The sequence below is a fragment of the Pseudophryne corroboree genome, chromosome 12, assembly GCF_028390025.1.
Source record: "Pseudophryne corroboree isolate aPseCor3 chromosome 12, aPseCor3.hap2, whole genome shotgun sequence".
Taxonomy (NCBI): domain Eukaryota; kingdom Metazoa; phylum Chordata; class Amphibia; order Anura; family Myobatrachidae; genus Pseudophryne; species Pseudophryne corroboree.
Window position 1 is genome coordinate 63,685,802 of NC_086455.1, and position 24,741 is coordinate 63,710,542.

Here is a 24,741-nt window from a genome sequence, read left to right on the forward strand (position 1 = left end):
AGTTATCCGAGCTAATCGGGATCCTCCTAAAACCAGGAAAAGTGTCAGTGCATCATTGCACAAGAGTCCTGGTAAAAATGGTGGCTTATTACGAAGCGATTCCATTCGGCAGATTTCACGCAAGAACTCTTCAGTGGGATCTGCTGGACAAATGGTCCGGACCGCATCTTCAGATGCATCAGCGGATAACCCTATATCCAAGGACAAGGGTGTCTCTCCTGTGGTGATTACAGAGTGCTCATCTTCTAGAGGGCCGTAGATTCGGCATTCAGGATTGGATGCTGGTGACCACGGAGGCCAGCCTGAGAGGCTGGGGAGCAGTCACACAGGGAAAAAATTTCCAGGGAGTGTGATCAAGTCTGGAGAATTCTCTCCACATAAATATACTGGAGCTAAGAGCAAATTTATAATGCTCTAAACTTAGTAAGACCTCTGCTTCAAGGTCAGCCGGTATTGATCCAGTGGGATAACATCACGGCAGTCGCCCACGTAAACAGAAAGGGCGGCACAAGAAGCAGGAGGGCAGTGGCAAAACTGCAAGGATTTTTCGCTAGGCGGAAAATCATGTGATAGCACTGTCAGCAGTGTTCATTCCGGGAGTGGACGACTGGGAAGCAGACTTCCTCAGCAGGCACGACCTCCACCCGGGAGAGTGGGAACTTCATAGGGAAGTTTTCCGCATGATTGTGAACCGTTGGGAAAGACCAAAGGTGGACATGATGGCGTCCCGCCCGAACAAAAAACGGGACAGGTATTGCGCCAGGTCACGAGACCTTCAGGCGATAGCTGTGGATGTCCTGGTAACACCGTGGGTGTAACAGTCGGTGTGTGTGTTCCCTCCTCTGCTTCTCATAACCAAGGTATTGAGAATTATAAGACGTAGAGGAGTAAGAACTATACTCGTGGCTCCGGATTGGCCAAGAGGGACTTGGTACCCGGAACTTCAAGAGATGCTCACAGAGGACTAATGGCCTCAGGAGCTAAGAAGGGACTTGCTTCAGCAAGTACCATGTCTGTTCCAAGACTTACCGCGGCTGCGTTTGACGGCATGGCGGTTGAACGCCGGATTCTAAGGGAAAAGGCATTCCGGAAGAGGTCATACCTACCCTGGTCAAAGCCAGGAAGGAGGTGACCGCACAACGTTATCACCACATGTGGTGAAAATATGTTGCGGGGGTGAGGCCAGGAAGGCCCCACGAAGAAATTTCAACTAGGTCGATTTCTGCACTTCCTGAAAACAGGAGTGTCTATGAGCCTCAAATTGGGGTCCATTAAGGTTCAAGTTTCGGCCCTGTAGATTTTCTTCCAGAAAGAATTGGCTTCAGTTCCTGAAGTCCAGACATTTGTCAAGGGAGTATTGCATATACAGCCCCTTTTGTGCCTCCAGTGGCACCGTGGGATCTCAAAGTAGTGTTGGGATTCCTCAAATCATATTGGTTTGAACCGCTCAAATCTGTGGATTTGAAATATCTCACATGGAAAGTGACCATGCTGTTGGCCCTGGCCTCGGCCAGGCGATTGTCAGAATTGGCGGCTTTGTCTTACAAAAGCCCATATTTGATTTTCCATTCGGACGGGGCAGAACTGGGACTCGTCCCCAGTTTCTTCCTAAGGTGGTGTCAGCGTTTCACCTGAAACAACCTATTGTGGTGCCTGCGGCTACTAGGGACTTGGAGGACTCCAAGTTGCTAGACGTTGTCAGGGCCCTGAAAATATATATATATATATATATATATACATCCAATTAGTAAAGAAGGCACTCACCAGACTTGTATTTAAATGCAGATAAAACCGTTTATCAAAATTCACAACGGTGATTAAATCATGGTTGGTCGACGTTTCGGTCCTAGCCGGACCTTCTTCCAGACCAGTATGTGCAACCGTCACAATCACAGATCAAATGACCAATATTGTGGAGCCCTAAATACCCAAATAGAGCCCGCCCTCCAATAAATTAATAGCAATGCCGTAAACCTAAATAAACCACTAGATCTATGGTGAACTAGAAGTGTATAAAGTAGATACCATATGTTTACCACATACTGAAATACATACAGTGGTTACGACATTAAATCTTAGAGCGCTCACCAAGTACCCTGTAGATGTTGATATCGTCAGTGGAACGCACGCCAGCCGTGACACGCACGGCACTTCCGCAATAAGAAAAACCATTACTTCCAGAATGACGATACTACATTGAGTAATCCGGTGGAACGCAGCGCGTCAATGACACGCATGGCGCTTCCGCCTTTGATAGTGTGATATTCCCTATAGAAGTTGGTGGAACGCAAGCCAACCGTGACCCGCATGGCACTTCCGCTATATGAAAAACCATTGCTTCCGGAATAGCGATACTACAATGAATAATCAGGTGGAACGCAGCGCGTCATTGACACGCAAAGCGCTTCCGCCTTAGATCGTATGCTACGAATACAAAAAAAGAAGGAATAACTCTATGTAAAAATAACTCTATGTAAAAATAGATAATCGGGCATAACATATGGATGGATCAAATAAGTGAAGTGTTTCAAAATAACAACACTGATAATATTTGGTAGGGCGGATTCAAGGAATATCCAGAGCTCCACAATAGACAGCATGAATACTACATATAACATATATAACTAACATGACAATACATTTAAAAACATATATATTAACTTAAGCCAAATTAAACTAAATTAAACTAAGCTAAACTCAACTAAACTAAAGTGGACTGAAAAGCTAAGTGGCCATGGTGGTTACCCATAAACACAAAAATAATCTCAAAAAATCACAAAAAATCACGATTGATTCACATCACAGGAACACACTGAGATGGTTTTGTTCGTTCAAACCCCTTGGGGATACAGTGCCCAGATGATGTATCCAATATGCCTCTCTTTTCAATAATGATACCCCTCTGTCACCTCCTCGTGGTGGTGGTGGGATCCAATCAATTATCATATGTCGTAACGTAGCTACTTGATGTTTAAACTGCAGAAAGTGAAGTGCTACAGGTTTATCGCTCTTGCCACTGGTGAGTGCCAATTGTATCGAGGATCTATGTTGGTTGATCCGTTCGCGGTATGTTCTAATAGTTTTCCCCACATACATTTTCCCACAGGGGCATGTAAGATAATAAATCACATGGTCCATTAGGCATGTTAGATGGTGTCTTAATTCAATTTTGGTACCGTGCAGTGGGTGATTAAAGAAACGTCCAGTTATCATGGCTCTGCAAGTCATACATTTCAAGCACTTGAAACAACCTGGGTTCACATTTAACCAAGTAGTGCCAGGAGATGCTGACGGTCGCATTGTAGGTCTCATCAACATGTCCTTCAGATTGGCACCTCTTTGTACGCTTAGTAGAGGTGGTCGAGCGCCAACTTTTTTGAACTTCGGGTCAGTGCTGATCATAGACCAATTTTTCTTGATCGATCTCTCCACATTGTGTAAGCCAGTATTGCAACTGGTTTTAAAGATGATCCGATCAAGGGTCTTCTTTTTGTTGTTGGTCTTGTGTATGTGTAGATTGCGAGCTTTGGTCATGCATCTGTCAACCACTGCGGCTGTGTAACCACGTTCGATAAATCGCTGTCTGCATTCAAATAATTGGGTCTCGGCATTTATCGCATTAGAATTATTTCTTAGTACTCTAAGAAATTGAGAGACGGGTAGATTAGACTTTAAACTGTCTGGGTGATGGCTGGATGCCCATAGCAACGTGTTCCGGTCGGTGGGCTTGCGGTACAGGGTATACTCCAGAATTGAAGGTAAATCAGGATTCTTGTATATTGAAATGTCCAAAAAATTAATATTGGACTCACTTACTGTAACAGTGAATTTAATAGGACTAGTAAGAGCATTTAGGGTATCCACCATGGTAAAAAGTAGTTCAGCAGAGCCCCGCCAAACTATAAAAAGATCGTCAATATATCTCTTGTAACACACAATGTGCTCTGCATAGTTACACAAGATATTTTCGTGTTCATACTTAGCCATGTACAAATTGGCGAACCCCGGGGCTAAATTCGAGCCCATAGCGGTGCCCGCCAATTGCACATAGTATTCATCCTGGTATTGAAAATAGTTACATTTAAGAACCAATCTAATCAAGCTTAGAATAAACTCAATAGGCGGACCCTCATAAGGACCCTTAACAAGTGCCTCCCTTACGGCAACAATTCCCTCCTCATGAGGGATAACCGTATACAAGGATGTTACATCTAAGGTGGCTAATGTGCAAGATGATAAATCATCAGTAATGAGGGCTAACGTGCTTAGGAGGTCACTAGTATCACGGATATAACTATCCATGGCCCTCACACAAGGTTGAAGGAAATGGTCAACAAATTTGGCCAGCGGCTGTAGCAGTGATCCTTGTGCCGATATAATCGGCCTACCTGGTGGTGTGGTTAAGGATTTATGTACCTTGGGTAGGGTATAAATAATGGGGCAGATAGGATAAGCCACCGATAAATATTCAAAAACCTCATCATTAATCCAAGTACATTGTAATGCCTGTAACAATACGTCATCTACTTCTTTCTTAAACCTAGGAGTTGGATTATAAGGAATTTTGAGGTAGGTGTTACTGTCAGACAGTTGTTTTCTGATTTCGACATCATAATCAGCAAAATCCTGGAGGACCACTGCTCCCCCTTTGTCAGCATTTCTGATGACCACATTAGTGTTACGTTTAAGATCTCTCAACGCTTGCCATTCACTTTTTGATAGATTAGAATATCCTTTGTTGTTACTGTGATTCAATATCACCTCACTATCAACAACCTGTAGAAAAGTTTTTAGGCTGGCATTATTGGAAATAGGATCAAACTTACTAGTATTTCTAAATATGCCAGGTGAACGTGTATCAGACTGTGCTTGATTGTTGATGAATTTATTATCGAAAAATTCCCTAAGGCGTAATTGTCGCCCCATTTTATATTTTTGGATAGACCAATTAAACGATTTAAAGTGACAGGTGGGAATAAAGGACAAACCCTTCTTTAACAAAGAGGTTTCAGCATCTGTAAGTACATGGGAAGACAAATTAAATATTAAGTTCGAGAACCTCTCCCTCCCCGTCCTCGAGGTTTTGTACCTCCCCCTCCGCGGGTGGGGTCGCCTGTGGCGGTTTTGGCTCTCCGTGCCCTGGTGCCCGGTCCTAAAAAAGAGGATGAGGCACCAGATCCGGATGGGGGTACACTATCAGTAAATTCAGAGTCAGAGGAGGAATAGCCCTGTGGGTGATTAAATCTTTGTTGTCTATGGTTATACCTATTTAGTCGATTGCGTCGCCACCTGGTGGATGAATCATCCCCAGACAGCCATTTATACACTGAATGTTGTTGGTAATCAGTTTCCACAGTTTCCCATTTTTTTTCTCTTGAATGCCAGTAAGTCAGATCGGTACTTGTCAATTTGTGTTTTGATTTTATCTAACCAGTTGTCTGACTTATCAGCCTTCAAGATAGAAACATATTCTCGTTCAAATAAATCAATGTCACTTTTCACCTTTTTGAGTTCTACTCCGACCTCTTCAACAACCAATATAAGGAGGTCAGAGGAACATTTGTTCAATATTCCACACCATTTCACACAAAAGGAAGGATTTTTTCTACCAATGGTGGGAGTATTGGCAATCCTAAATCCCCTAGGGATTCTCTTTTTCCGATAATACTCGGATAGAAACTGTCCATGAAGAGTTAAATCTATTTCTCTCTTCTTTAATTTATTGAGCTTGTGAAAAAGATCAAGTGGTGTACGGGCTGGTAATTGATCAAAGTCTGTTTGATTAAACAAGACTTTCTCAATCTCATCATCAGTATAGCTGATAAAAGCATTCTCTGCTTCACTTAGAGAGTTCTCATCCAATATACCCACACTAAGAGACATTCTATACCAGGATACAGTATGAACACTAATGCACCAAGCGATTCAGTCCACATACAGACAAAAATTTTTTTAAAAATAACCAATAATTGGTCAAATAGATATAGAAAGTAGACGAATTGATTCAAAAAAAGTAATCAAAACAAATGAAAAGAACCACATGAAGAAAAATAAATAAGAATAGTCCAAAATTTTCAAAAAAGGGTGCTCACTTAGAAGTGTATCATATAGATACCGTCCAATATCTATAAGTTAATATATATGTTTTTAAATGTATTGTCATGTTAGTTATATATGTTATATGTAGTATTCATGCTGTCTATTGTGGAGCTCTGGATATTCCTTGAATCCGCCCTACCAAATATTATCAGTGTTGTTATTTTGAAACACTTCACTTATTTGATCCATCCATATGTTATGCCCGATTATCTATTTTTACATAGAGTTATTTTTACATAGAGTTATTCCTTCTTTTTTTGTATTCGTAGCATACGATCTAAGGCGGAAGCGCTTTGCGTGTCAATGACGCGCTGCGTTCCACCTGATTATTCATTGTAGTATCGCTATTCCGGAAGCAATGGTTTTTCATATAGCGGAAGTGCCATGCGGGTCACGGTTGGCTTGCGTTCCACCAACTTCTATAGGGAATATCACACTATCAAAGGCGGAAGCGCCATGCGTGTCATTGACGCGCTGCGTTCCACCGGATTACTCAATGTAGTATCGTCATTCTGGAAGTAATGGTTTTTCTTATTGCGGAAGTGCCGTGCGTGTCACGGCTGGCGTGCGTTCCACTGACGATATCAACATCTACAGGGTACTTGGTGAGCGCTCTAAGATTTAATGTCGTAACCACTGTATGTATTTCAGTATGTGGTAAACATATGGTATCTACTTTATACACTTCTAGTTCACCATAGATCTAGTGGTTTATTTAGGTTTACGGCATTGCTATTAATTTATTGGAGGGCGGGCTCTATTTGGGTATTTAGGGCTCCACAATATTGGTCATTTGATCTGTGATTGTGACGGTTGCACATACTGGTCTGGAAGAAGGTCCGGCTAGGACCGAAACGTCGACCAACCATGATTTAATCACCGTTGTGAATTTTGATAAACGGTTTTATCTGCATTTAAATACAAGTCTGGTGAGTGCCTTCTTTACTAATTGGATGTGTTATGGGACCTTGTGAAAACAGGACTTTCCCTGGAATTTGGACACCCCAGCAGTCGACATTGTTCTTATAGTGAGTGCCACTTCACCTATCTTGAAATATTGGACGGTATCTATATGATACACTTCTAAGTGAGCACCCTTTTTTGAAAATTTTGGACTATTCTTATTTATTTTTCTTCATGTGGTTCTTTTCATTTGTTTTGATTACTTTTTTTGAATCAATTCGTCTACTTTCTATATCTATTTGACCAATTATTGGTTATTTTTAAAAATTTTTTTGTCTGTATGTGGACTGAATCGCTTGGTGCATTAGTGTTCATACTGTATCCTGGTATAGAATGTCTCTTAGTGTGGGTATATTGGATGAGAACTCTCTAAGTGAAGCAGAGAATGCTTTTATCAGCTATACTGATGATGAGATTGAGAAAGTCTTGTTTAATCAAACAGACTTTGATCAATTACCAGCCCGTACACCACTTGATCTTTTTCACAAGCTCAATAAATTAAAGAAGAGAGAAATAGATTTAACTCTTCATGGACAGTTTCTATCCGAGTATTATCGGAAAAAGAGAATCCCTAGGGGATTTAGGATTGCCAATACTCCCACCATTGGTAGAAAAAATCCTTCCTTTTGTGTGAAATGGTGTGGAATATTGAACAAATGTTCCTCTGACCTCCTTATATTGGTTGTTGAAGAGGTCGGAGTAGAACTCAAAAAGGTGAAAAGTGACATTGATTTATTTGAACGAGAATATGTTTCTATCTTGAAGGCTGATAAGTCAGACAACTGGTTAGATAAAATCAAAACACAAATTGACAAGTACCGATCTGACTTACTGGCATTCAAGAGAAAAAAATGGGAAACTGTGGAAACTGATTACCAACAACATTCAGTGTATAAATGGCTGTCTGGGGATGATTCATCCACCAGGTGGCGACGCAATCGACTAAATAGGTATAACCATAGACAACAAAGATTTAATCACCCACAGGGCTATTCCTCCTCTGACTCTGAATTTACTGATAGTGTACCCCCATCCGGATCTGGTGCCTCATCCTCTTTTTTAGGACCGGGCACCAGGGCACGGAGAGCCAAAACCGCCACAGGCGACCCCACCCGCGGAGGGGGAGGTACAAAACCTCGAGGACGGGGAGGGAGAGGTTCTCGAACTTAATATTTAATTTGTCTTCCCATGTACTTACAGATGCTGAAACCTCTTTGTTAAAGAAGGGTTTGTCCTTTATTCCCACCTGTCACTTTAAATCGTTTAATTGGTCTATCCAAAAATATAAAATGGGGCGACAATTACGCCTTAGGGAATTTTTCGATAATAAATTCATCAACAATCAAGCACAGTCTGATACACGTTCACCTGGCATATTTAGAAATACTAGTAAGTTTGATCCTATTTCCAATAATGCCAGCCTAAAAACTTTTCTACAGGTTGTTGATAGTGAGGTGATATTGAATCACAGTAACAACAAAGGATATTCTAATCTATCAAAAAGTGAATGGCAAGCGTTGAGAGATCTTAAACGTAACACTAATGTGGTCATCAGAAATGCTGACAAAGGGGGAGCAGTGGTCCTCCAGGATTTTGCTGATTATGATGTCGAAATCAGAAAACAACTGTCTGACAGTAACACCTACCTCAAAATTCCTTATAATCCAACTCCTAGGTTTAAGAAAGAAGTAGATGACGTATTGTTACAGGCATTACAATGTACTTGGATTAATGATGAGGTTTTTGAATATTTATCGGTGGCTTATCCTATCTGCCCCATTATTTATACCCTACCCAAGGTACATAAATCCTTAACCACACCACCAGGTAGGCCGATTATATCGGCACAAGGATCACTGCTACAGCCGCTGGCCAAATTTGTTGACCATTTCCTTCAACCTTGTGTGAGGGCCATGGATAGTTATATCCGTGATACTAGTGACCTCCTAAGCACGTTAGCCCTCATTACTGATGATTTATCATCTTGCACATTAGCCACCTTAGATGTAACATCCTTGTATACGGTTATCCCTCATGAGGAGGGAATTGTTGCCGTAAGGGAGGCACTTGTTAAGGGTCCTTATGAGGGTCCGCCTATTGAGTTTATTCTAAGCTTGATTAGATTGGTTCTTAAATGTAACTATTTTCAATACCAGGATGAATACTATGTGCAATTGGCGGGCACCGCTATGGGCTCGAATTTAGCCCCGGGGTTCGCCAATTTGTACATGGCTAAGTATGAACACGAAAATATCTTGTGTAACTATGCAGAGCACATTGTGTGTTACAAGAGATATATTGACGATCTTTTTATAGTTTGGCGGGGCTCTGCTGAACTACTTTTTACCATGGTGGATACCCTAAATGCTCTTACTAGTCCTATTAAATTCACTGTTACAGTAAGTGAGTCCAATATTAATTTTTTGGACATTTCAATATACAAGAATCCTGATTTACCTTCAATTCTGGAGTATACCCTGTACCGCAAGCCCACCGACCGGAACACGTTGCTATGGGCATCCAGCCATCACCCAGACAGTTTAAAGTCTAATCTACCCGTCTCTCAATTTCTTAGAGTACTAAGAAATAATTCTAATGCGATAAATGCCGAGACCCAATTATTTGAATGCAGACAGCGATTTATCGAACGTGGTTACACAGCCGCAGTGGTTGACAGATGCATGACCAAAGCTCGCAATCTACACATACACAAGACCAACAACAAAAAGAAGACCCTTGATCGGATCATCTTTAAAACCAGTTGCAATACTGGCTTACACAATGTGGAGAGATCGATCAAGAAAAATTGGTCTATGATCAGCACTGACCCGAAGTTCAAAAAAGTTGGCGCTCGACCACCTCTACTAAGCGTACAAAGAGGTGCCAATCTGAAGGACATGTTGATGAGACCTACAATGCGACCGTCAGCATCTCCTGGCACTACTTGGTTAAATGTGAACCCAGGTTGTTTCAAGTGCTTGAAATGTATGACTTGCAGAGCCATGATAACTGGACGTTTCTTTAATCACCCACTGCACGGTACCAAAATTGAATTAAGACACCATCTAACATGCCTAATGGACCATGTGATTTATTATCTTACATGCCCCTGTGGGAAAATGTATGTGGGGAAAACTATTAGAACATACCGCGAACGGATCAACCAACATAGATCCTCGATACAATTGGCACTCACCAGTGGCAAGAGCGATAAACCTGTAGCACTTCACTTTCTGCAGTTTAAACATCAAGTAGCTACGTTACGACATATGATAATTGATTGGATCCCACCACCACCACGAGGAGGTGACAGAGGGGTATCATTATTGAAAAGAGAGGCATATTGGATACATCATCTGGGCACTGTATCCCCAAGGGGTTTGAACGAACAAAACCATCTCAGTGTGTTCCTGTGATGTGAATCAATCGTGATTTTTTGTGATTTTTTGAGATTATTTTTGTGTTTATGGGTAACCACCATGGCCACTTAGCTTTTCAGTCCACTTTAGTTTAGTTGAGTTTAGCTTAGTTTAATTTAGTTTAATTTGGCTTAAGTTAATATATATGTTTTTAAATGTATTGTCATGTTAGTTATATATGTTATATGTAGTATTCATGCTGTCTATTGTGGAGCTCTGGATATTCCTTGAATCCGCCCTACCAAATATTATCAGTGTTGTTATTTTGAAACACTTCACTTATTTGATCCATCCATATGTTATGCCCGATTATCTATTTTTACATAGAGTTATTTTTACATAGAGTTATTCCTTCTTTTTTTGTATTCGTAGCATACGATCTAAGGCGGAAGCGCTTTGCGTGTCAATGACGCGCTGCGTTCCACCTGATTATTCATTGTAGTATCGCTATTCCGGAAGCAATGGTTTTTCATATAGCGGAAGTGCCATGCGGGTCACGGTTGGCTTGCGTTCCACCAACTTCTATAGGGAATATCACACTATCAAAGGCGGAAGCGCCATGCGTGTCATTGACGCGCTGCGTTCCACCGGATTACTCAATGTAGTATCGTCATTCTGGAAGTAATGGTTTTTCTTATTGCGGAAGTGCCGTGCGTGTCACGGCTGGCGTGCGTTCCACTGACGATATCAACATCTACAGGGTACTTGGTGAGCGCTCTAAGATTTAATGTCGTAACCACTGTATGTATTTCAGTATGTGGTAAACATATGGTATCTACTTTATACACTTCTAGTTCACCATAGATCTAGTGGTTTATTTAGGTTTACGGCATTGCTATTAATTTATTGGAGGGCGGGCTCTATTTGGGTATTTAGGGCTCCACAATATTGGTCATTTGATCTGTGATTGTGACGGTTGCACATACTGGTCTGGAAGAAGGTCCGGCTAGGACCGAAACGTCGACCAACCATGATTTAATCACCGTTGTGAATTTTGATAAACGGTTTTATCTGCATTTAAATACAAGTCTGGTGAGTGCCTTCTTTACTAATTGGATGTGTTATGGGACCTTGTGAAAACAGGACTTTCCCTGGAATTTGGACACCCCAGCAGTCGACATTGTTCTTATAGTGAGTGCCACTTCACCTATCTTGAGATATATATATATATATATATATAATTCCAGGACGGCTGGAGTCAGAAAGTCTGACTTGCTGTTTATATTGTATGCACCCAAAAAGCTGGGTGCTCCTGCTTCTAAGCAGACTATTGCTCGTTGGATTTGTAGTACAATTCAACTTGCACATTCTGTGGCAGGCCTGCCACAGCCAAAATCTGTAAATGCCCATTCCACAAGGAAGGTGGGCTCATCTTGGGCGGCTGCCCGAGGGGTCTCGGCTTTACAACTTTGCCGAGCAGCTACGTGGTCAGGCGGGAACACGTTTGTAAAATTCTACAAATTTGATATCCTGGCTGAGGAGGACCTGGAGTTCTCTCATTCGGTGCTGCAGAGTCAACCGCACTCTCCCGCCCGTTTGGGAGCTTTGGTATAATCCCCATGGTCCTGACGGAGTCCCCAGCATCCACTAGGACGTTAGAGAAAATAAGATTTTACTTACCGATAAATCTATTTCTCGTAGTCCGTAGTGGATGCTGGGCGCCCATCCCAAGTGCGGATTGTCTGCATTACTTGTACATAATTATTGTTACAAAAATCGGGTTATTATTGTTGTGGGCCATCTTTTCAGAGGCTCCTTCGTTGTTATCATACTGTTAACTGGGTTCAAATCACAGGTTGTACGGTGTGATTGGTGTGGCTGGTATGAGTCTTACCCGGGATTCAAGATCCTTCCTTATTGTGTACGCTCGTCCGGGCACAGTACCTAACTGAGGCTTGGAGGAGGGTCATAGGGGGAGGAGCCAGTACACACCATGTGATCCTAAAAGCTTACTTTTTGTGCCCTGTCTCCTGCGGAGCCGCTAATCCCCATGGTCCTGACGGAGTCCCCAGCATCCACTACGGACTACGAGAAATAGATTTATCGGTAAGTAAAATCTTATTTTCAACCATGTCGGTATTCAAACCATGACGACATACCGGTGTCAATGTTAACTACTAACCTATATTAATACACGTGGGCCTAAGGAATTTCTGTAAGTTAAGGTACGTGGCTTCTTCGTTGTCTGGGGTCTTTGGTTGTTATAATATGACAATGAGTGTCATCTTTCGATGGCGAGTCATAGAACAATCATCAGGCTACATACTCTTTCTCTGCAAAATGGTCCGTTTCCTCAAACTTCATCACATTGCAAAAGTGGTGAGGCTCGCGTTCTATGCGCCTAACTCAGATCTGATCGCAGCAGCAAATTTGTTCTGTAATGGGCAAAACCATGTGCACTGGGGGGCAGATATAACATTTGCAGAGAGAGTTAGATTTGGGTGGGTTATTTTGTTTCTGTGCAGGGTAAATACTGGATGCTTTATTTTTACACTGCAATTTAGATTTCAGTTTGAACACACCACACCCAAATCTAACTCTCTCTGCACATGTTCTGTCTGCCCCACCTGCAGTGCACATGGTTTTTCCCATTAGAGAACAAATTTGCTGCTGCGATCAGGTCTGAATTACAGTAGGCCCCATGTGCAGGGCAGGTGGGGCAGATATAACATGTGCAGAGAGAGTTAGATTTGGGTGGGGTGTGTTCAAACTGAAATCTAAATTACAGTGTAAAAATAAAGCAGCCAGTATTTACCCTGCACAGAAACTAAATAATCCACCCAAATCTAACTCTCTCTGCACATGTTACATCTGTCCCCCACCCCCTGGAGTGCGCATGGTTTTGCCCATTAGAGAAAGATTTTGCTGATGCGATCAGGTCTGAATTAGGCCCTATATTGAATTCCATGCAAAAATTAAATGGCTTTGACCCCAGAGTAATTCATTCCAACAAGCAGCACCGCTGAGGTCCATCTTGGGACTTGTATGGTCTTCCTCTGGAGCAATTTATAAATTTCCTCAATAAAAAGAAAAACAAAGATATATAAGTTTTTCAGTCTGTGGGACAAATTACACTTCACCGGAGAATAGCTCGTTGTTCTCATTTAATTTATTGCAGATACAGCTCTTGTTATGGCATTCCTTTTTTTTTTATATTGTTTATGCCGTGCTGTAATTTTGAAAAATGAGTTGTTGTAGGGATATTCCAGCTCACACAACAGCTCAGCAAGATTGTTAATGCGCAAGACATACCGGCTCCCGTGCTGAGCCTCTATGGTTAGGAAGAGCGATGTGATTTATGGACTGAATTTCCATTTCACCGACTAGGTCCTGTAGTTCATTTTCAGCATCTTTTGTGACAAATGACCTCATATTAACAAGGGATATTGATAGAACTGACACAGAGCAGTAAGACAAACATGGCTTGAAGGGACATATATCACTTATCATATAAAACGCTTATAGAGCGTGCTCAAGCTCAGCATGTATTGTATATCATCCTAGAAAGGGCTTTTCTGTCAGCATTACGGACAAGACAGGAAAAAAGGCTGTCGAGAGCGTTGCTTACACCCAGATTATTTTCCAGTGAGTTATGAATTGTTTGTAATTGTTAGCGGAACATAAGTCTCTAACAGAAAGTCATCTCGCAGGAGCCTACAGATAGTCTGGAAGAGAGCCTGCTGTTTTCAAGGGCAGAATTTATCATTGGGGCAGAAGGGGAAGAGGAAGAGAATCCAGCAAACAAACATGGAGATAATCCAGGAACCCACAAGGAACCAACGGAACCTTCCAACACAAGTATGTCCCACAAAATTATACAGATGAAAGCCCCAAGGGCCTGTTCTAGACTTTAATGTAAAAGGTGACGCTTATGTAAAGACCAACAAGCTTCTGTACACGTATGTGACTGTAAATTCACTTTTATGTTATCTTATGTTACGTTTAAAATCCCATCGTCAACTCAGACTCGCACCAGAACTATGGGATTTCTAAAGGGCGCATCCTTAAAGATTCTAGGGCTGATTCTGAGTATGGCGCAAAGTGGGATCTCAGCAATGGCTAGAGATCTACAATAATGCGTAAATTAGCTTCTGCACCGTATATAAAAACTCTACATCTGGTCCAGTGAAAAGTGGTTCGCCCTACTCAGAATCAGCCAGACATGGGACCTTATTCAGAGATGGACACAGATTACTGCATACGCAGCCAGACCTGCGCCCATCTGCTCACATGCTGGGGACCGCCCAGCACAGGATAAGGCCGCCTAGCATTTATAACAGACCGCCTTCCGATGCGGCTGCAATTAGATCGCGGACACATCAAAATAAGGTTGACCCCCGGCAGCACAGAGGTCCTACCCCCATTTATTTCATTGCATGTGCAGACCCGAATGCAGCCGCTGCGTTCAGACGCGTGGCTGTGTTTGGGTCTGAATGACCCCCATAGTGTAATTCCAAATCATCCACATATTTATGAATCTTATTTGACCTGCATTTCCACTCTTCTACTGTTCTGCATTTACACGTAAAGGCCGCCCATCAGTCTAATTGCAATAGAGTCTTACGCAAAGCGGCCACATTTACACCTTCCCCATCTTTGGTGCAAACTATCCTATCTGGAATCACTCAGATCTATGCGTTTGCACACCTTTAAATGACCCACAATTCCGTCTCCACGCCCACTTGACCTATTCCCTGTTGCTGCCCACTTTTACACATTTAGCAGCAAGTGGAGATCCGTCTGACCTGCGTGCCACTCTGGATAGGCCGCAGATTGGCACAGAGGCATATGCACGCCTCGGACGCATGTGCAGTGCAAAAAAACCCACAGATGCGGCCACTTTGCGCTCATATGGGAATTAGGCCCAAAATATGGGTTTAAATTGTGTGCATCTACAGTGCAGGGATGGCCATCGACCATCGATGATTTGTATGTCTATATCCGATGTTGAATACTTATACCATCGATGGCAGAGAACCAGATGGGTTTCTGCCATCGATGGTGGATGTGGGGCCGATGGTGATGGTTTTTTAATGTAGCGGGAGTTGGGGGTGGATGGATGGGAGGGCAGTCTCCTTAAGACAAGCGGCAACGAGCAGAGGAGACCAGTGGCAACGAGCAGAGCAGACATACTCAGCTGTTAGTCAGCAGTGAGCAGTCCCGCCTCTCCCCGCCCACTGTATTTATTTTCATAGACCGAGAGGGCAGCTACTTGCACCTTGCCCTCCCTAAATGGGCGTATGTGGTCAGCCTTTCAGGGAGGAGACAATTACTGCCTCCTCCCTCAGCTAAAGAAGTGACTGCGCAAGCAAAGAATACACAGTCACCAACCTCTGCTGCTGCAGGTGAGCCCACTGAGCCTAGGTCTGTCCGGGGACCACCTGGGGAGCTGCGCCGCGCATGCGCAGAGGATATTTATGCTCTCTGACTATTTCTACAGTGAAGCTTCTTCTGCGCATGCGCGGCTGTTCGATAGCAAGAACCATTGATGGCAAATGGTAGCATAGTTTACAACCATCGATGGTTCTGGCTGAAAAACACCCATTGATGGTAACCATCGATGGGGAAGGCACCGATGGCCTTTCCTACTACAGTGTGATAAAGTGAGCTCAAGTCGTATTTATACGTGGCAAAATGGTCTTATATGTCCCCCGGCACTACAGTGATAACGTGCAAATACATATCACACAGAGAACATGTCCTAGAATGTCCTGTAGTGAAGGGGAGGCGAATGATAGATAGACATTTAAAAAATAGTCAGTCTTTAGGTCGACACCATATGGTTGACAGGGTCAAAAGTCCAACAGTCAAAAGGTTGACAGATTGACACATGTTGTTTCGGGGTTTTTCAAGCATTTACAACTTTTATTTCCATTTACTATCCATGTCACAAACTATTACCTCTAGAAACCTTGTGGCGAGCGGAGTGAGCCACTGAGCCTGAAGCGTATTTCAACAATTTGGGGGGGAAAATAAAAAAACACAAACTTTTTTTTTTTGTGTCAACCTTTTGACTGACTTTTGACTGTCAACCATTTGGTGTCGACCTACTGAATCTCTATTTTTTAAATGTCTAACTTGTACAGGACACCCGTAGTGAAGGAGGCGGGAGCGTGGTGATGCGATCTGCGGGAATTACATCATCACATCCCATGCACTGACTTGCCACTTTGACCTCACCCAGAGGCAAGGTCCCAGAAATAGTAAAGTATTAAATGGAACCTAGACGCAGCCATACGCAGACTCTACCGAGTAATGGACATCAGACGGCTAGCGCATATCTTGTCTTTTATTTTTACAGCTGTCAAAAACGATACAGATCATAAATTTTGTTACCAGCAACTTCCTGTGACCCTAAAACTGATCTACACTATTCTTCAGGTACGTGTGTTTATTTCATATACAGGTTGAGTATCCCATATCCAAATATTCCGAAATACGGACTTTTTTGAGTGAGAGTGAAATAGTGAAACCTTTGTTTTTTGATGGCTCAATGTACACAAACTTTGTTTAATACATAAAGTTATAAAAAATATTGTATTAAATGACCTTCAGGCTGTGTGTATAAGGTGTATATGAAACATAAGTGAATTGTGTGAATGTAGACACACACTTTGTTTAATGCAAAAAGTTATAAAAAATATTGGGTAAAATTACCTTCAGGCTGTGTGTATAAGGTGTATATGTAACAAAAATGCATTATGTGCTTAGATTTAGGTCCCATCACCATGATATCTCATTATGGTATGCAATTATTCCAAAATACGGAAAAATCCCATATCCAAAATACCTCTGGTCCCAAGCATTTTGGATAAGGGATACTCAACCTGTATAACCATGTTTATACATCTTCTTATTCTTCCTTATTATATCTCCTTTAAATAATATGTGTTTGGCATTCACAAAGTTGCAGAGAATTGTAGGCCTGTAACGCTAGAGGTCCAGTTGCCTCTCTCCTCTGGGCTGAACGTTAGAGTTGCATCCTCCTATTTCTTGCTGTTGTAGGAAATGGCAAGGTTCGATGAGCCGGACATACTGTTCAATATGCTGAACTGTCTGAAGATACTGTGCCTTCATGGGGAGTGTCTGTACATTGCCAAGAAGGATCACCTACCCTTCCTAGCGTACATTCAAGAGCACATGCTGATCTCCAGGTAACTGTCCTTACCGAGATACACAACGATACAAGCACCTGGGGTTGGGGCGAAATTACAATTAACGTGTTAGAACTAGGGCTGTGGGTTCAGAGTCTTATAAGTGTGCACCCCCTCTGCCAGGGCTGGTGCAAGGTTTCTTGACACCCTAGGCAAAACGTCAGCCTGCTGCCCCCCACTCCCAACCATACACCAGTATCCACTCTCCTGCCCCTCAGGTGAAAGTGTGGCGGTAGCATCTTAGAAGGTCATAGAAGTTAATCAGCCATCATCTGCATTAACATTAACAAGGATGCATCTTTCAGAGTTATCCTTTATCCCCCAGATCCTGGCACCCTAGGCAGCTGCCTAAATCTGCCTTATGGTAGAGCTAGCCCTCCCCCTTGCAAGATATGGCAACTGTTCTTTTCTCCAAACCACGCCCTATTATAGACCATGCCACACTCTTCCTCCGCCCTGCTATGTTACCCAAGCCTATGACAGTTACAGCACAAATATAAGATTTGTAAAAGTATTTTCGGCTTGGCCCTATGCCATTGTCTATAAACGCAGGGAAAAAATATAGATACTAAGGGGGTCATTCAGACCTGATTGCACCCTAGGTTTTTTCGTTGCGCTGCGATCAGGTCAGAACTGCGCATGTGTATGCACCGCAATGCGCAGGCGCGTCGCACGGGTACAAAGCGGATCACAAGGAGATTGACAGGAAGAAGGCGTTTGTGGGTGTCAACTGACTGTTTTCTGGTAGTGGTTGGAAAAACGCAGACGTGACCATGCGTTTGCAGGGCGGGTGTCTGACGTCAATTCCAGGACCGGACAGGCTGAAGTGATCGCAAGGACTGAGTACGTTCTGGGCAACTCAGTAACTGCACAAATATTTTTTGTACAGCCCGGCTGCATATGCGATCGCATACTTGCAAAGCAAAAATACACTCCCCTATGGGCGGCGACTGTCTACTCGAAGCGCTGCAAAAAAACCCGATCAGGTCTGAATTAGGCCCAAAGAATTACTGTATACCTTCAGAATTCATATTGCATAACAGCGTCCATAAAACATAGATCATTCATTTGGAGACCACCACAGATTGTCCATTCTTGCTGACAATATTCTTGGGTGGCTTTACTCTAATATGATTGAATTGACAAAATCCACATTTATTCCCCTAGCTTGTGGCGGGTTCTGAAGTCGGAATTCTCCCAGCTGTCATCCTTGGGGGTGCCGCTGCTCCTCCATGCCCTGTCTCTTCCGTACGGAGCGGATATTTTCTGGACAATCATAAACAGCAACTTCAACAGCAAAGACTGGAAGATGAGGTTTGAAGCAGGTATGGCTATAGTGCTTAGAGATAAAAATCAATTACTGTGTTTTGCAAGAGGAAGATTAAACGGCGGCTGAAAGCTATGAATGTATGGAGAGAGAGGAGATGATTGTATATTATTATTTTTATATTGATATGGGGGTAAGGTGTGCAAGTTAATGATTATGTAGGATGATTTATGTTAATGAACAGCACCAGAAAACATTATTACTTTGCATGCAGGGTACATACTGGCTTCTTTTGCATGTAGCCCACAAACGTTGGACAGCTTTATTTTTTCACTGGATTTTAATTTCAGTTTGGACACGACCCACCCAAATCTAACTCTCTCTGCACATGTTACATCTGCCTCACCTGCAGAGCAGAAGGTTTAGCCCAGGTGCAAAGTTACTTGCATTTGTTTCTTAATTACCACCTCAAAATCAGCCCCAGTGTGTAATTAGCTGCGTGCAATGGAGCTGGGAGGTGATGCCCTATAACATTTCGTATTATAACTCTGGAATATCCAAGTCATGTTTAAAAATATTTGTAACTAGATGCGTCAGACTGGTGCATCTTCTCCCAACTTACTGTAATACAGCACATATCTGCACTCCTTGCATTGCAGATTGGTTTGTCCATGTGCACATCTTTGTTGAAGTTAGGGGAGCCCTGGCTCTATACCCAGTGACAGAAATGGGAGCCACGCTCTATACCCAGTGATAGAAAGGGGGCCCTGGCTCTATACCAGGTGGCAAAAAGGGGAGCCCTGACTCTATACCCAGTGACAGAAAGGAGAGCCCTGGCTCTATACCCGGTGACAGAAAGGAGAGCCCTGGCTCTATACCAGGTGGCAAAAAGGGGAGCCCTGACTCTATACCCAGTGACAGAAAGGAGAGCCCTGGCTCTATACCCGGTGACAGAAAGGGGAGCCCTGACTCTATACCCAGTGACAGAAAGGAGAGCCCTGGCTCTATACCCAGTGACAGAAAGGGGAGAACTGGCTCTATACCCAGTGACAGAAAGTGGAGCCCTGGCTCTATACCAGGTGGCAGAAAGGAAAGCCCTGGCCCTATACCAGGTGGCAGAAAGGGGAGCCCTGGTTCTGTACCACATGGCAGAGAGGGTAGTCCTGGCTCTATACCAGGTGGTACAAAGGGAAGCCCTGGCCCTATGCCAGGTGGTACAAAGGGAAGCCCTGGCCCTTTGCCAGCTGGCAGAAAGTGAAGCCCTGGCCCTATACCAGGTGGTAGAAAGGGGAGCCCTGGCTCTATACCAGGTGGCCGAAAGTGGAGCCCTGGCTCTATACCAGTGACAGAAAGGGGAGCTCTGGCTCTATACCAGGTGGCAGAAGGTGGAGCCCTGACTTTATACCATGTGGTAGAAAGGAAATAACTGTCTCTATACCAGGTGGTAGAAAGGGGAGCCCTGGCTCTGTACCAGTTGGCAGAAAAGAGGATACTTGACTATACCAGGTGGCAGAAAGGGGAGCCCTGGCTCTATACCAGGTGGCAGAAAGGGGAGCCCTGGTTCTATACCAGGTGGCAGAAAGGGGAGCCCTGGCTCTATACCAGTTGGCAGAAAGGGGAGCCCTGGCTCTATAGCAGGTGTCAGAAAGAGAAGCCCTGGCCCTATACCAGGTGGCCGAAAGGGGAGCTCTGGCTCTATACCAGGTGACAGAAGGTGGAGCCCTGACTTTATACCATGTGGTAGAAAGGAAATAGTTGGCTCTATAACAGGTGGCAGAAAGGGGAGCCCTGGCCCTATACCAGGTGGCTGAAAGGGGAGCCCTGGCTCTATAGCAGGTGGTAGAAAGGGGAGCCCTGGCTCTGTACCAGTTGGCAGAAAAGAGGATACTTGACTGTATACCAGGTGGCAGAAAGGGGAGACCTGGCTCTATACCAGGTGGTAAAAAGGGGAGCCCTGACTATATACCAGGTGGCAGAAAGAGGAGCCCTGGCTCTATACCAGGTGGCAGAAAGTGGAGCCCTGACTTTATACCAGGTGGTAGAAAGGGAATACTTTGCTCTATACCAGGTGGCAGAAAGGGGAGCCCTGGCTCTATAGCAGGTGGTAGAAAGGGGAGCCCTGGCTCTGTACCAGTTGGCAGAAAAGAGGATACTTGACTGTATACCAGGTGGCAGAAAGGGGAGACCTGGCTCTATACCAGGTGGTAAAAAGGGGAGCCCTGACTATATACCAGGTGGCAGAAAGAGGAGCCCTGGCTCTATACCAGGTGACAGAAAGGGGAGCCCTGGCTCTATACCAGGTGGCAGAAAGGGGAGCCCTGGCTCTATACCACTGGCAGAAAGGGGAGCCCTGGTTCTATACCAGTGGCAGAAAGGCGAGCCCTGGCTCTATACTAGGTGGCAGAAAGGCGAGCCCTGGCTCTATACCAGGTGTTACAAGGGGAGCCCTGGCCCTATGCCAGGTGGCAGAAAGTGAAGCCCTGGCCCTATACCAGGTCATAGAAAGGGGAGCCCATGCTCTATACCAGGTGGCCGAAAGGGGAGCCCTGGCTCTATACCCCGGTGGCAGAAAGAGGAGCCCTGACTTTATACCATGTGGTAGAAAGGGAATACTTGGCCCTATACCAGGTGGCAGAAAGGCGAGCCCTGGCTCTATACCACTGGCAGAAAGGAGAGCCCTGGTTCTATAACAGTGGCAGAAAGGCGAGCCCTGGCTCTATACCAGGTGGCAGAAAGGCGAGCCCTGGCTCTATACCAGGTGGCAGAAAGGGGAGCCCTGGCTCTATACCAGGTGGCAGAAAGGGGAGCCCTGGCTCTATACCAGGTGGCAGTAAGGGGAGCCCTGGCTCTATACCAGGTGGCAGTAAGGGGAGCCCTGGCTCTATACCACTAGCAGAAAGGGGAGCCCTGGTTCTATACCAGGTGGCAGAAATGCGAGCCCTGACTCTATACCAGGTAGCAGAAAGGGGGTCCCTGACTTTATACCATGTGGTAGAAAGGGAATACTTGGCTGTATACCAGGTTGCAGAAAGTGTAGCCCTGGCTCTATACCAGATGGCAGAAAGGGGAGCCCTGGTTCTATACCAAGTGATAGAAAGGGGAGCCCTGGCTCTATACGAGGTGGCAGAAAGGGGAGCCCTGGCTATGTACCAGTTGACAGAAAAGGGTATACTTGGCTCTATACCAGATGGCAGAAAGGGGAGCCCTGGTTCTATACCATGTGGTAGAAAGGGAATACTTGGCTGTATACCAGGTTGCAGAAAGGGGAGCCCTGGCTCTATACCAGGTGGCAGAAAGTGGAGCCCTGGTTTTATACCAGGTGGTAGAAAGGGGAGCCCTGGCTCTATACCAGGTGGCAGAAAGGGGGGCCCTGGCTCTGTACCAGTTGGCAGAAAAGGGGATACTTGGCTCTCTACCAGGTAGCAGAAAGGGGAGCCCTAGCTCTATACCACTGGCAGAAAAGGGAGCCCTGGCTCTATACCAGGTGGCAGAAAGGGGAGCCCTGGCTCTATACCAGGTGGCAAAAAGTGGAGCCCTGGCTCTATACCAGGTGGCAGAAAGGGGAGCCCTGGCTGTATACCTGGTGGCAGAAAGGGGAGCCCTGGCTCTATACCCGGTGGCAGAAAGGGAAGCCCTGGCCCTATGCCAGGTGGTACAAAGGGAAGCCCTGGCCCTTTGCCAGCTGGCAGAAAGTGAAGCCCTGTCCCTATACCAGGTGGTAGAAAGGGGAGCCCTGGCTCTATACCAGGTGGCCGAAAGTGGAGCCCTGGCTCTATACCAGTGGCAGAAAGGGGAACTCTGGCTCTATACCAGGTGGCAGAAGGTGGAGCCCTGACTTTATACCATGTGGTAGAAAGGAAATAACTGTCTCTATACCAGGTGGTAGAAAGGGGAGCCCTGGCTCTGTACCAGGTGGCAGAAAAGAGGATACTTGACTATACCAGGTGGCAGAAAGGGGAGCCCTGGCTCTATACCAGGTGGCAGAAAGGGGAGCCCTGGTTCTATACCAGGTGGCAGAAAGGGGAGCCCTGGCTCTATACCAGTTGGCAGAAAGGGGAGCCCTGGCTCTATAGCAGGTGTCAGAAAGAGAAGCCCTGGCCCTATACCAGGTGGCCGAAAGGGGAGCTCTGGCTCTATACCAGGTGACAGAAGGTGGAGCCCTGACTTTATACCATGTGGTAGAAAGGAAATAGTTGGCTCTATAACAGGTGGCAGAAAGGGGAGCCCTGGCCCTATACCAGGTGGCTGAAAGGGGAGCCCTGGCTCTATAGCAGGTGGTAGAAAGGGGAGCCCTGGCTCTGTACCAGTTGGCAGAAAAGAGGATACTTGACTGTATACCAGGTGGCAGAAAGGGGAGACCTGGCTCTATACCAGGTGGTAAAAAGGGGAGCCCTGACTATATACCAGGTGGCAGAAAGAGGAGCCCTGGCTCTATACCAGGTGGCAGAAAGTGGAGCCCTGACTTTATACCAGGTGGTAGAAAGGGAATACTTTGCTCTATACCAGGTGGCAGAAAGGGGAGCCCTGGCTCTATACCAGGTGACAGAAAGGGGAGCCCTGGCTCTATACCAGGTGGCAGAAAGGGGAGCCCTGGCTCTATACCACTGGCAGAAAGGGGAGCCCTGGTTCTATACCAGTGGCAGAAAGGCGAGCCCTGGCTCTATACTAGGTGGCAGAAAGGCGAGCCCTGGCTCTATACCAGGTGTTACAAGGGGAGCCCTGGCCCTATGCCAGGTGGCAGAAAGTGAAGCCCTGGCCCTATACCAGGTCATAGAAAGGGGAGCCCTGGCTCTATACCAGGTGGCCGAAAGGGGAGCCCTGGCTCTATACCCCGGTGGCAGAAAGAGGAGCCCTGACTTTATACCATGTGGTAGAAAGGGAATACTTGGCCCTATACCAGGTGGCAGAAAGGCGAGCCCTGGCTCTATACCACTGGCAGAAAGGAGAGCCCTGGTTCTATACCAGTGGCAGAAAGGCGAGCCCTGGCTCTATACCAGGTGGCAGAAAGGCGAGCCCTGGCTCTATACCAGGTGGCAGAAAGGGGAGCCCTGGCTCTATACCAGGTGGCAGAAAGGGGAGCCCTGGCTCTATACCAGGTGGCAGTAAGGGGAGCCCTGGCTCTATACCAGGTGGCAGTAAGGGGAGCCCTGGCTCTATACCACTAGCAGAAAGGGGAGCCCTGGTTCTATACCAGGTGGCAGAAATGCGAGCCCTGGCTCTATACCAGGTAGCAGAAAGGGGGTCCCTGACTTTATACCATGTGGTAGAAAGGGAATACTTGGCTGTATACCAGGTTGCAGAAAGTGTAGCCCTGGCTCTATACCAGATGGCAGAAAGGGGAGCCCTGGTTCTATACCAAGTGATAGAAAGGGGAGCCCTGGCTCTATACGAGGTGGCAGAAAGGGGAGCCCTGGCTATGTACCAGTTGACAGAAAAGGGTATACTTGGCTCTATACCAGATGGCAGAAAGGGGAGCCCTGGTTCTATACCATGTGGTAGAAAGGGAATACTTGGCTGTATACCAGGTTGCAGAAAGGGGAGCCCTGGCTCTATACCAGGTGGCAGAAAGTGGAGCCCTGGTTTTATACCAGGTGGTAGAAAGGGGAGCCCTGGCTCTATACCAGGTGGCAGAAAGGGGGGCCCTGGCTCTGTACCAGTTGGCAGAAAAGGGGATACTTGGCTCTCTACCAGGTAGCAGAAAGGGGAGCCCTAGCTCTATACCACTGGCAGAAAAGGGAGCCCTGGCTCTATACCAGGTGGCAGAAAGGGGAGCCCTGGCTCTATACCAGGTGGCAAAAAGTGGAGCCCTGGCTCTATACCAGGTGGCAGAAAGGGGAGC

General features: G+C 45.2%; 1 protein-coding gene across 1 annotated transcript in view; it reads left to right on the forward strand.

Moving 5' to 3' along the window:
• Window positions 1-24,741, forward strand: part of UNC79 (unc-79 homolog, NALCN channel complex subunit) — a 438,710-nt gene that overhangs the window by 156,772 nt on the left and 257,197 nt on the right. The window contains exons 20-23 of the mRNA XM_063947577.1: window positions 14,132-14,279; window positions 16,783-16,862; window positions 17,487-17,635; window positions 18,803-18,960. Coding sequence (XP_063803647.1) covers window positions 14,132-14,279; window positions 16,783-16,862; window positions 17,487-17,635; window positions 18,803-18,960 — 535 coding nt within the window. The remainder of the gene's footprint in view (window positions 1-14,131; window positions 14,280-16,782; window positions 16,863-17,486; window positions 17,636-18,802; window positions 18,961-24,741) is intronic.